This window comes from Rhipicephalus microplus, chromosome X, assembly GCF_043290135.1.
Source record: "Rhipicephalus microplus isolate Deutch F79 chromosome X, USDA_Rmic, whole genome shotgun sequence".
NCBI classification, from domain to species: Eukaryota; Metazoa; Arthropoda; class Arachnida; order Ixodida; family Ixodidae; genus Rhipicephalus; species Rhipicephalus microplus.
In genome coordinates, this window is record NC_134710.1 from 453,687,537 (window position 1) to 453,701,508 (window position 13,972).

The 13,972-nt window shown below is 44.3% G+C and overlaps 1 protein-coding gene across 2 annotated transcripts in view; it reads right to left on the reverse strand.

Moving 5' to 3' along the window:
- The window catches only part of LOC119160859 (alanine aminotransferase 2), a 174,645-nt gene that overhangs the window by 49,676 nt on the left and 110,997 nt on the right, over positions 1–13,972 (reverse strand). For both annotated transcript variants that reach the window (XM_037413128.2, XM_037413127.2), the window contains 2 exons: positions 12,459–12,538; positions 1,747–1,880 (listed from right to left, as the gene is read on the reverse strand). In XM_037413128.2, coding sequence (XP_037269025.1) covers positions 1,747–1,880; positions 12,459–12,538 — 214 coding nt within the window. The remainder of the gene's footprint in view (positions 1–1,746; positions 1,881–12,458; positions 12,539–13,972) is intronic.

The window sequence follows — 13,972 nt, forward strand, 5'->3', positions numbered from 1 at the left end:
TTCACAAAGGTAAAAGCTGAAAAACTGGTTCATTGTTAACTGAATGAAGCATGATCATTAAAACTTTGTAGCTATACATTTATGCAGGGGTAAAATGTTCATGTAGCGAAAAAGGGGGCTTGATGATGTTGAAAGTTGTTTGAAAGCGATGAGTCTCAGAGCTTGCTTTTGTAAGCGTTGAAGATGACCTACATGTAACGAATAGGCATTTCCTCATGATGGTATTTCAACATGAGAGGTGACTATGAATAAATGCGTAATATAAAGATATGAGGAATTCGGTGAAAAAGTAAGGTCGAGTTTTCACAACCACATGAATGCCGCAAGATACTTCTTGAATTAAGTCTTGTGTATGCTCGCTGAATTTCAAATGCTTGTCTATTATCACAGCAAGAAATTTTGTTGATGAACATTCACGAATGAAGTCTCCATCAAGTGTAAATGATAATGAAGCGATGTTTAGAAACAACTGCGGAATACGAAATATTATGAAATTAGTCTTTGATGTATTATTTCGTAACAGTTTCGATTCACACCAAGAATGAACGCTATTTAAGACGACGTTTAGTGATTGTTGTAGTATCAGTGGATGCTTTTGTGCGATAAAAATACTAGTGTCATCAGCACAAACAAGAGCGTTATTGTGTTTCAAACGAGGTGGTAAATAATTTGTAAATAGCAAAAACAGGAGGGCTGTCTGGATTGATCGGTGGGGAATGCCAATGTAGGTTATTTTTGGAAATAAAAAGCAATCATTTATCTCAAAAACCTGCTTCTGATCAGTGAAATAGCTTTTAATCAGCTGTAAAGGTGATGCTGATATGCCATTACAGTCAAGCTTATGAAAAACATGGTGTGGATAGTTGTATCAAAGGCCTTGGTGAAATTATTAAACACAGCTCCAAAAAAGCCCTTCATCAATTGGTAAATAATCCTGTCAGTGAAAGGTATTAGTGCAACTTTAGTCTAAGACCTAGACAGAAGCCAAATCACTTGTCAGATATTACGTTTAATTTGGTTAAGTATTTCATCGAACGGTTGTAAATAAGTTTTTCAACGACTTTACTAAACGGTAAAATGCAAATCGGGCGATAGTTGTTAAAGAATTCGCGATCACCATTCTTAAAGACCATTGTTGTAATCGTTCTCAAAAAATGCGTTATGAAAGAGGAAGCTTAGCATCTGCTGGTTTGTTGCAAAAAGTTCTTAAAAAGCATATGCGTGCAAAAAAACGATACCTTGCACAATGGAGAAAATTTATTCCTTGACTCAGGACGAGGCCGAAGCTTTTGTAGAATAGAAAACTTCTTCAGTAATGCAAATCGCTCGGTGCATTTGCGGCAAATGCAGAAATGGCACCTTGTGCTTTCCAAAACGCTCCGGTGGCCATGGACATAAATTCAACTGAGTAGGCTAACAGGCAAAGAAGAATGCTAGTACACTCTCAACTCTTGAGCTTAACAGCCGTCATGAGACGCGATGGTGCCATTTTCGACTGAATACCGTCGTCTCTATGCTCCCGACCACGTCTATGCGGTCACGCGAACAGGTCAATCTGTTATCGCACTGTTGCACGTGGTGTCCCCAGCAAGGCTTTTCGAGTTCGTCAACAACGACCACGTAATATCAATCGCGGCTGTGCATTCTCGGTCACGTATTTTGATTTGAGCAATCAAATTACTTTTTTCTTCCTACAACAAAGAAACGACAAATCCAGCTTCCATATTGTTGAAAGAAGAGTCTTACTCTGCCGTGAAGCCCTTTGATATTGAGTTGAACGTCACCAGTTGCGTCCCAGAGTATGGGGCTCCCATTGAGTTCATGACTTTCCTGACACTGTGAAATGGGTGATTGGTGGTGTAAACATTAAACTCAAAAATCTGAAAGAAAGAGAAGCAGCAAATGCACATTCATTTAGCAGTATTGCTCACACTCAATTATTTTAGAGTCCACCCAGTTTCTGTGCCACCACAAGTAGGTTTCCACTCTTACAAAGGTTCATCCCTTCACACTAAGCTCAGATTGAGGAATTAGAATATATAAAATATCTTACGCTGGCCATGTGATTTATTCCTCAATGAAATGACCTAGATCAGATTATTCTGTGTTCAATAGACGTTGTGGTAGCTTATATTGACTTTGTGGTAAATAAAAGTACACTCGGTGTGGCTTTGATTTTATGTTATAGTAAAGTGTGGCTTTGATTTAATGTTATTAGATAATTCTAATGTTCACGGTTCTATACTTTCAGAGATCCAGGAGGCATTGTATTAAGGAGTTGATAAACAGTCTTCTATAAAGGTGAAAGAATGCAGGAAATTTGAACTAAATAGCACATAGCTTAGCGCAGATCCGTTTGATCCGCATCTCATCGGGCTTCGGCACGGGATCACAATGGCTATGGCGATGACACACAGCATGCTTGTCTGAAGAAGCGGTGCCAAAGAGAGGCTGAGTGATAGGTGGATCCTAAATACGTGCAAACTTGCCACTCGGAATGTGTTGAAGTTACCGTCCTGTGACACAGAGGAAGGAACTGTGGCGGTTGCTATAGTGATGGGTACATGGCTGCTTGACTGTTTTTCACACAGCTGGCGCGCAGCTGGGGCGATTATTATGGCAACGGTGTAGTAGGGTTTTTTCTGTTAACAGACGTCTTACTAACAGCTTTAACAGCTTTGCTGTTGAAAAAGAAACTGAGAGTCGCACGTTAAGCCGGAAAGCAGGTGCAAATAAATGAAAATTTTGAACTATATCACACAGTGTGTTTTTACTCTTTCAGGAAGATGAAGTTGCAGGCAGCGCCCTGTAACTTTCACTTCCTGAAAAGAGCGTTTCATAGCTTCTCATGACTACGGATGAAAGTCACAATCTGTCTATATGGCAATCTATTACAAATATTCAAGAGAAGCGTGATTGATTTTATTCCTTATTAGGAAAGACATGTCTCCGTATCAGGAAATTTTTTATGCGGAATAAACTCCAAATTAACGAAGCGCTGAAACACCTGCGGCCAGCAGCCTGTTATATTTCGTGTTCTTCCCACGTCAATGTGTATAAAATGGTGTCAAAATTTCAGTCCAAATGTTCCAGCGTCCTACATATGAGCTATGCATATCACTGAAATTTGCACGCCAAGTGGTCTTGGCTAAATAGGGTCCTTGGAACCTGTTTCATAAATCTGTACAATATTTTTGTTATCTATACAGGGGTGCTGTGTAGGATCAGGCAAGTTTTGCGAAACTCGGGATCTTCCCGAGGTCTGGCGACACCCCCTTATAAAGGTGCCAACTGTACGAGAAATTCAAATTCACCTCTCAGCACGCTGCGTTTTATTGGTTACGATGAAAGCAGTCATTGCGTCAAGGATGATCGACTAAGTTGGGCGGTGTTTTCCAACCAGATGCATCTTCTTTCATTTGTTTGTCGTTCCACTGAGTGCAGAAGTGCGCCCATGAAATAAAAGCGCCAGAAACATTTCGTGATAGCATTTTTAGAGGCACGGGGTGTTTAATTTTTGAAGCTTTTAATGCCTTCACTAGGTTCGTTTTAGAATAATCAGCACAGTAGCCTTTGATTGATTTGTGGGGTTTAACGTTCCAAAACCACTATGTGATTATGAGAGACGCCGTAGTGGCAGGCTTCGGAAATTTCGACCATTTGGGGTTCCTTAACGTGCACCCAAATTTGAGTACACGGACCTACAACATTTCCGCCAGCATCGGAAATGCAGCCGCCTCAGCCGGGATTTGATCCGGCGAGCTGCGGGTCAGCAGCCGAGTACCTTAGCCACTAGAGCACCGTGGCGGGACAGCACAGTAGCCTTTGACATCAGTACCAGCCGAGCGTCTTACTACATTGATTGATATGTAGGGTTTAACGTCCGAGAACCACCATATGATTATAAGAGACGCCGTAGTGGAGGGCTCCGAAAATTTCGACCACCTGGGGTTCTTTAACGTGCACCCAAATATGAGCACACGGGCGTACAACATTCCCGCTTCCATCGGAAATGCAGCCGCCGCAGCCGGGATTCGAACCCGCGACCTGCTGGTCAGCAGCCAAGTATTTTAGCCACTAGACCACCATGGCTGAGAGAGTCTTACTACATCGCAACCACAGCTAAACCAGAGGCCACGTATTAGTCATCACGGTCAGCTTGTACGTTCTGGCGCACTGCTTGGTCGGTGTGTGTCTTCGTTGTTGTCATCGTCCGCTAGCGACCGAGCACGTGTGACAGGCTAATTAGCTATACTAGGGGTGAAGTGCCTGAAGCTGTGGCTCTGTCTCGCCTAGCTTGTGGTACGTGACCGCCTAGTTCGAGGATTCCCTCAGCTGGTGTGGACGGACGTATGAACAGACAGGCGGACGGACGAGCGTATGGGTGGGCGGGTGGACGGATGGATGGTTGGATGAACACAGACAGACAGACAGACAGACAGACAGACAGACAGACAGACAGACAGACAGATGATTCACAGTTTATGACGATAAACCCTCCGAAGCTTCGGCCAACTCATCATTATTTCCTCAATGTATATGCTGCGATTTTTTTGCTGGATGGTATACTTAAATAGTTATTACAGGACACACTATGACCAAGCTAATTATGCCAAGTCATGGTAAGGCTGAGGTAGTTATGCCACATCCTAAGACCATGCTATTGAAGGTATATAAAGCAAGAACCGGGCTAACCAAAGTATGCGAGTTGATGAGCTAACTAAACTATGCTAATTAACGCAATGTTATTCATGAGGAAGCGAAGTGAAACTATGCTAATTAGTCGTTACTAATATAATGACCATTATTATCCTGCTAATCAGCATTAAGTTTAATAGTTCGATACTGATCATGGTCTCAGTAAATATGCTCGAGATAACTGCCTTTTAAATATGCCTTATCAAAGAAGACAAGACTGTTTAGTACTGTAATCGTTAAGCTTCAGCCAGTTATTGGAGTCAAAATTAAGACAGAACTGATGTAGTCTTCATATCGAAGCCGACCACGCACATAAATAGTGCGAGCAGATAGGTTATCACAAATGCCTGTATGTATTCAGCCTTGCACAAGAAGAGTTAGCTCAGCAACTTATTTTATCTGCAAAGAAGCTGCCACTCAGCGTTCGCCACATCAAATGCTTGACAGTCACAGCAGCACTATCACTGTCCCGAGTTGAACTTGGGCCTTCTGCGAATCAACGAGTTCGTATCCGAGTACATGCGTCCATCAGTTTGGTTGACAGACGCCTGTGGAGAAGATCTGGTATGCCTGTCACGTCTGCTCATGCCGACGAGCAGTACTCACGTCGAGCGGCATGTTTATTCTATCAACTTTATCTTGCACACTATGTACACAAGCACGTAAAAATAAAAGTGATAGCACCACGCGGCTACGATGTTTTGCATTCAATTTCACCGCACTCACGGTTATTCAATCACTACCGCGTTACAAGATGCGAGCGCCCCTGCTGACCACATGTCCTTATAATTATCTAAAATACTTGATAGAAGCGAAATGAGCAGCACGAAAGTACTGCGTCTGCAGCGTCGCTGCATTCGAGGGTGAAAATTTCCATGCTGCAGGTGGAAAGACAGAACCTGTGCGAAAAAGGAGATACGCCCACGAACATGCCTGTGGGAGGCGCGTGTTGAATTGGCAAAAGTACAGCATGACAATCAGGCTTACGTCGCTGCACTGGTAAAATTTTGAGCGAGTGGTGACGCTGAGGTGCTCGCATGCGGTGTTTTTTTGATAAACACCGCAAATGTCCCACATGCGCTTCCAACGCCATGCGCGTTCTTGCAATCATTTTTATCAACGCTGTTATCACGTGCTCCACACTGTCTTCATGCCACGGCCACCACAAGCGAGCTCGGAGAAAACTCGCCCACTCGAGAAGCTCGGGCCATCTTGCATAGCACTCCAGGGTCACTCGTCACAGCCATCGCGCCAGTTTTAGTTTTGAGACATCAGTACGTAGATTAACATTATATCAAATATTCAACGTGGATTGGGTAGGACTACCTCTGCACTTACTTATTCATAACATCAGTTGGTAATGAGACCACGCTTAACACTTAGGGTACTTATTAGGCCAATTTTTTTGCTGCAGAAGTATTTGTAATGTTCAGCTAATTACTGTAACACTAAGAATTGTGATGTATTTCTGCTGACCTCTAACGCACTGTGGCCTATCGACTAGCGTATTTCCTATGCACGCTTGCCAATGCAGTCAAACACGGGCATAATGAAGCCGAAAAATTGGCAGATCGCACGTACAGTTGGAATCAATGATAAGTAAAGCACAAAAAAGGAAGGTTGATATATTGTTTTAAAATCAACACAACGTTGCGAGAAGGGCATACTTTTTTCGCACATCAATTCAATGTCACAATTATTATGTTTGCGCCTGGCTTTGTATTTGTCGTCCAATCTCGTCACGTAATATCCAATTGGGTATACGTGATGCTGGTGACTCTGGCGCGAGCGCATTATGAGCGTGGTCGAAATTTCTGGAGACCTTTACTACGGTGTCTCAGTGTCTCACATAATTATATGGTGATTTTGGGACGTTAAACCCCCCATATCTCTCAATTAAATCATCGCATCATGAGCGTGGCACATAGTCATCATCTTACATAACACGTATATTATGACAGTAAAACTCAACCTTCTAGCCACTTCATTTGTGTTCTAGAGCAGAGCTCTCTCGGCTGCGTAGCTGCTGTTGCTACAAAAGGGAGTGGAAGGTTTGTTGCATGGTGTCCGTCTTGTCTTGTCATGGCTGCTGCTGTCAAGGATGGAGACCACCGCTTCTCTATATGATGCCACAAGTTGACTTGATGTAAAGAAATTCGTGTACAAATTTACAAGACTGTTGACCGTTGGGACCGTCACATGTTGCCTCGGCAGAGCAAATAGTGCAAAACACTGTTTTCTGCGACAATAACGCCCGTGAGAAAAAAGGAGCCAGCTTTTAACCCCTAGGTTGCCCACACTAAACACACTTATTGCCATCTTCGCCTCTCGCTCTTCTATTCAAGCATTTGAGCTCCCGGTCCGAGAGAGAGAGCCAAAAGAAATGGCCTACTAAAGAAGTTCCACAAACTGGGCGAACGCACACGATGGTGGCGCCTGTTAGGTTGCCCCGTTCATGTTACCCATGTGCAGCTGGTTTGGCGACGGGGAGTATGGCAGCTTGGGCTAGTTGGTATGACATCATGATAGCTATAGCTCGAGAACAGAACGAACACACAGAAAAATGTCTGCCTGTCTTTCTTCTGTGTGTTCGTTCTGTTCTCGCGCTATAACTATCATCTTGTTAGCAGGCCCATGCCATTACTGCCAGATGGTATACGCTGTCCTGCGCATCAGCCGCCTCGTGGGCTCTAATCAAGATGTATGGGTGTCAACACACCGGACGTCTTTCCGCCCCTTCTTGGCACCCTGCTGACCAGACGCCACACATCGGTGATTGTTAAAAGCATAAACAGACCGCGGCTTCCCCCCCCCCCCCCTGGAATGGTCACAGGAAACTGTGAGGGGAGATGGGGTTCTATCGCCACACCACGTTTTTCTTACTAGAACGTGAGTCCTTAGGCCGGGATGCCTGTTTCGGGAGAATCCGCTCCCTAAAAAGCGCACACTTCTAGGACAAAGAATACTCATCTTCCTTGCCTGCGATGCCAGACCTTATAATGGCTATCATGTTTTCCACAAATAAAAATAATGACTTGAGGTGTGTGAGTAATCGTCGACGAGCATTCGTGTGCAGTGTTGGGCCGATTTGAAGTGTGCAGGTATCACCATGATGGTGTGTAATTATGAGTGTGACGAAGTAGAAGCACCGCAATGCACGCATGTATGCGCGGGGATCTAACGAAGATCTCGAGTGATGGGGATCTCTTGGCGAGCGGCAGAGAAATAGAAATGCATCGGGTGGTCGAGAAGCACGCCATGTGAGGACGTCTCGATCAGACGCTGCTGGTCCGGGGCCCAAACAGGCTTCCATGACCACGAGGACTACTAGGCTGGGCATCGCCCCACCTCTCCCCGGCTGTGGTTCTTAGCGACGTTTCTGGAGCTTGGCTGCCGTTGTTCGTGACTCTGGCCTGTCGCTGTCCGAGGTGCCGTTCTCGGCCGCTACCGTACGCCATTCTTTGTGGCATTGTTCCTCCTGACATCCCCGGTGCTGTAATAGGCGCCGACACTGCTACGCTGGGATTCTCCCTGACGTGTATCCACTCAGCCGGGCCGCGCATTGGCCCTGATCCGCAGGAGCTAATTCACTCCCGTCCTAGCGCCGAGTCCACACGGCCCTCTTTCGGCCCGCTCAGATGACGACCACACAGAGTGCAACGCCGACTTGACTCCATGCACCAATGCATCCCATCCCTTGTTCGGGGTACGCCAGACGAGAGTTCGGAGCTTCACTCTTCGACAACTCCAGTACTGAAGCTCCGATAGCTGCAGTAGTGTAAGTGTGAAACTTGTTTGTGATATATATATATATATATATATATATATATATATATATATATATATATATATATACACGGTGAATTACGACGGCGGTCACCGATGCCAGCGGTAAGATTCAGCCGAGAGTCTCTACATAATTGCTATCGCATTACAAGATGAGGCTGATCGCTCTCTTTGAAAATTGGTATAAAACGAAAGTGCAACGTGTCTTCACAAAGGTAGCTGAGCTTTTATAGTGCACTGTTCTGATACTAGAGCGAATAAATGAATTCAACAACTGCAAAAACTGCAAGCCACTTGAAACTTGCAGCGCGCACCCCAAGCAGACAGACGCACTATACTAAAGCACAAGTAAACACAAAACTATGATCCATCTCTCCAAACGGAACCCTGATGAGATGCGAAGCAGCACCGGTTTGCCCGGCGTTGACCCTGCTGAAACGGGCGTTATCGCGTGTGCTGGAAAACGGTTTGAAGCGAAACCCGGTGTAGCGTTCACTCGAGTAAACGTTTGTTAGAAAGGCAAACACACGAGAGGTGGGACGCTTGCACTCGGCTTCCTTGAACCACGTCTAGTCGGTGTTACCCGCGCCCCGCCTGTGCCATTGAACGTGATCGGAGCTCTCGACTCGCACCTCGTTGGTGTGGCTAGTCTTCTACTGCCAACGCTTGCGTTCGGCCTCCCTGGCTCGCACTTCGTCGGTTTTGACTTCGTTATTCGCGAAAGCGATCCACTTCGCTAACACTCGCAACGCTGACGACAGCCGGGAAAGGTAAGCGCACACAAGCTGGAAGCATGGCGCGATGGCGGCCCGCCCATCAGTGCAATCGCGCCGACTGCTTGCAGAACGACAGTCGTTTGCGCTGTCCGCATTGTCGGCGCCACGAGATTATCGAACTACGCAGAGCGCGCGCACGCGCCGGCTCACGACGTCTTCTCGCCCACACATCGAGGGAGGTGGCGCGGGTGAGATGATGCCCACGCGAGAAGGGGGCTCGGGCATTGCGATTATCGAGGCGGTTAACACATCGAACGTTGCGAGCGGTAAAGAGAGTGAAGCGAGTGAGATGACACAAGGCGAGTGATAACAGGTTAGGGAGACAGTGATGTCTACGCACGCACACTGCGATGAAAGGCGTGACCTACTGGCACCGTCTCAACAGCTGCGGCCAGGAGAGCTCGGCGCGGACGAATGGACAGCGTTACACAAGCAAGTCAAAGAGCTGCTTCGCATCTATAATGAGCGCGAACAGCTTCGTGTGTGCACTGCGTGTTCCTTTCGCAAACATGACTGGGGCTGCCAGCGAAGTGACCTATGTGGTTTCGTTACCAACTGAAACTTCAAAGCAAACTTTTGGTGGAAGCACAAGAGTACAAAGCGCCGAAATTCCGAGATAAGGGCGCACGCCAGTAAGTGACCACGCCAGATAGCATGTATACACACTTGGAGCGAGTGCGCCTAACGCGCGATTTTCGTGCCACCAACAAAAACGCACTGCAGTTGCTGAGCTCTGAATACATCGAGTGGTACATGGTGTATATAAGTGGTTTTCCGTTAGTTCCTTGCACAGCGTGCGTTTCATGGCCTTGTGGATAGCACCGCGCGCTGCATATCGTAAGCCGCTGGTCAATACCCCTCAAGAGAAGCTTTCCTGGTCGTTTTTTAGCAATAAATTAGGATTGAATGGACAATGTAACTTCCGTGACGGGAGTACGAAAAATACTTTCGTGTTAAAACAATTAATGGATATTGAGAGAAGCCGTATAGTGACTTGGGCAGCGCTGCCACACATATTTCGGTCTCCAACGCACACAATCAGCGTGGTGAGACTCCTCTTCCATCTCGCTGGTCAAAATTTTTTGTACGATTTCCATACAAAATCCTCATAAGAAGATCGTTCATGTAAACCCAAAAAACGGTCGTTTTGCGTATTCCTCACTCCTACGCGATCATTTCAACACCTAATTACGGGTATTCAGCCAGTACTTAATGAAGTTTTTGCACCGAGTCATCCGTTTGTGATTTTAATGGGTGTCCAGAGAGGTCATTGTTGTTGACAGACTCTGGATTTTCCCAGAAGCTCTTGGTCCGCATAAAAGTGCGATTTTGTTTACAGCACTGTTGCCATAGGCTTCCTGAAGCATCTCTGCCCTGCTATTTTTCCAGTTTCACAACTTTTTGCATGACGCTGCTCTAAAAACTTGTCATTTTTTTATTTTTTCACGAGGGTGCAGCAATGGCTTTACCCACCTCAAGAACTGCCCACCGAAAACCGAAACGCGACTTGCTTTGAAGAATATTTTCACCCCAAAAGTCTGCATCTATAACGCTGCGCCCCCCAGTGGCGCAGCTGACTGCCATGAAATTTCCGAGAACTTTTGGGACGGACTTTCTGCGTCACCAAGCTATTAGCCATCAATCTCAGTAAAGTGTTCTGCAATATTTTGAAGTTATGAGTGCTCGTGATGACAGCAGCATGAACGGGCAATTGTCCTCAACTCGATAAAGCTGTCCGGATGCTTTTTTCGACCTTCAAGAATTACAGGAATAGAGTGGAACATCCTGGCGATTCATGGAGCAAGAACGTGTCAAGTTACTTTCATTCTAAGTACTTGAAAATACATAAAATTGCGACAGGTTTCACTTGCCTTGGATGTAAATGAATGAAGTTGAGGCTCCCATTCTACATCACTAGTATCCTCAAAGAAGTAGGTCTGCGTCCTGACATCGCAATTAATGACGACAGCATAATGTGTTTGCATATCATCACCGCCCTAAACAATCGGTCCTGTGCCGCAGCGATGACGCTACTCACTAGCACCTTGCTACCGAGGTGTATTCATCAGGAATGGGTCAGTACATACTACCTCACAGTGTCTTTCAGTTCATATGCAAATTATAGTAATGCAGTTTTCTGTAGCACGCACAGGATTTCAAAAATTTTTACTCCTGCTCGGTAATGGAGCTTAATTATAACCTTTAACACAGCGACAAATAGTTAGGTGGCGAGATTTGATGGTTTCTGAAAGTGTCTTGGTCTCGTACACATTTTCTTGTAGCTCGATACTTCATGCAGTAAAAGTGGCACAGGCCGTGAGTCCTCACGTCCGATTTGTTCCTATCTTAACTCTGCTATGTGCCATTTCGAATCGTACAGCGCCCAAGCTATAGTGCATTGACAATGCGAGTTTGCAGGGGCTAGTAAAACACGGAAAACGGGTATCGATGCAAACAGTGTGTCTGCTTCTTCATACGCAGCTGTGTATTTTCGTCTGTTGCCGCAAGCCACTAGTCCATTGTTTGTCGGATGTCAGCTTAGTACTGAGAGTGCCTTTTGCTATTTTATATGCAGCCGTGACACTAGAGTTCAAATATGCACCGTCTACTGCGTTTATTACAGTATAATTGGCGGAAAGCAGTAGGTCCGTGCTTTTCAAGCAGCAGTCACGTATGGAGCGAATGACTTCAGAGAAGCGTTGTATCGTATTCCGTATTTAATTTTTTTTATTTTTATAAGCTATTGATACTTTTAGCATGTAATTTATTGTTGAAAGGCTCACCTATATCGCATGAAAAATATGCGTAGTGATTAACAAAAGGTTCTAGTACATCGACATTTGTTCAGGAATGCTTATTTATTACTTCTGCTAGGATTAGACATCTGCAGTCTTTACTGAAAGTAAGCAGTTCTTTTCAATCGCTCCTTCTTACGTGCTTGTTTCTGCACTGAGCTGTATGCTTCGTCCCAGACCACTACATATGTAATATCAATCTTAGTAACTGCTAAGGATGGCTTATCATTCTTCGCATAAATGTCCAGTGAAATAAATAACACGGTATAAAAATACTCTGAATTGTTTGACAAACTGACGGATTTTGCAAGTTTATGCTGCATGCATCAAGCGACGATTTGAGCGAGTTCTACTGATTTTTACAAAGTAACGTGTTATCCATATCTTCGAGAGGTCAACTTACCTCATCAGCTAATATTATGAGCTGATTTTTATAGGCAAAGCGAATGATCTCCTGCAGCTGGCACTCCGACATTACTGTGCCTGAAAATGTAAATTTGAACGTTGCTGAAAACAAGAAGATTCTTTTACGCAAACATACAAAAAATATCTCTTAGACCAGGGTTAGCCTAAGATAGTAGGCAAAAGACAAATTTGCGTGAAACGGACGCTGCGGGGGCCGGTCGAGAAACCAGCTAGGCGGGGCCATCGAGATAAAGAGAGAAAAATTGGTTCATTCGCAGTACTGCAGAAAATTGCAATAAAAGTCTTCCGTATTTTTGTAAGCACGTCAAAAGTTTGAAGTATAAAAATAGAGGTTAGGAGTGCAAACTGCATTTCAGGTCAGAAACGTGATGTCGGCCTTCATATAGAAAGTGAGAAGAAGGGGGGATCCGTTCTGACTTTGTGCTGGATTCCGCATGATACTGCCTAGCGCAGATTATGTTGCCGGCTTCTGACTTACGTAATAACGAAAGTTATACCGCACAACGCATTTTTTACAGTGCATGTCAATGTGCGTTAAGGAGAGATGCGAGTAAAAAAATGCAAGTTCTTTTGCCAAAAATATATATGGCATTTGTTATTTACTGTCGTTAGATGAGCTTCTCAGCTTTCACAAAGAAAATAATTAAGAATGTACCCTTCAAGTAGGTTTAAATCGCTTTTAAAGAGCGCAAGGTGGCTCTTGCTAAGATTACTACGGCTACTAAACACTCAAAAGAGCGCATTGTCTTATGCCCACTGGCAATTGTCACATGGCAGCTTACCATTACATTTCGCACGAGGAGTTCGCTAAAGGAACATATTCAAAATAATTTTCATAATGGAGAAAAATCATTTAGAAAACACATTTGTACGTTGATGAGCTTTGACCTGTACCTGTAAACCAGTTTTTCTCAAGGTTCATTTCGGGCAACTTCTTGATCTTAGATAGCAGGTTTTTTTGAACATCTGATAGCAATATCAGCATTAAATTTTTTGCATGTATCTTCAACATATCAAAGAGTCAAATACTTTCTTTGAAAGGTGATATCGTCTATATAATTATTACTAACCTAAAGAAGGCAATTAATATGGTGTCGGAGTTCTAAGAATTCTCACACTACATTGTTTTGTGTAATAAATCATTTTATACGCACTTTCTTGGTAGCTATTTTTAGTCTACACTTCATGTGGTGCAGTATGAAAAGTTATTAGTTCAGAAAAAAAGTTCAATGCTCTAAAATTTGTCCAGAACGAACAGTACTTTACAATTTCTCAAGGCACAAAACAAAAACTCTGCAACTTACAGTAAAACTAATAGACATTTAAAATGAGCAAAAAGGCGCCTATATACAGCAAAAGAATTATTGTACTGAGCTACAGAATAACCTAACGTTTTTTTAATCACATTGCCCCTTTGCTTCTGATTCCATTTGTGTGCTGTACTTCTCTCTTGAATATGCTAGCGTTTACATTGCAACTAAGCACGAGCGT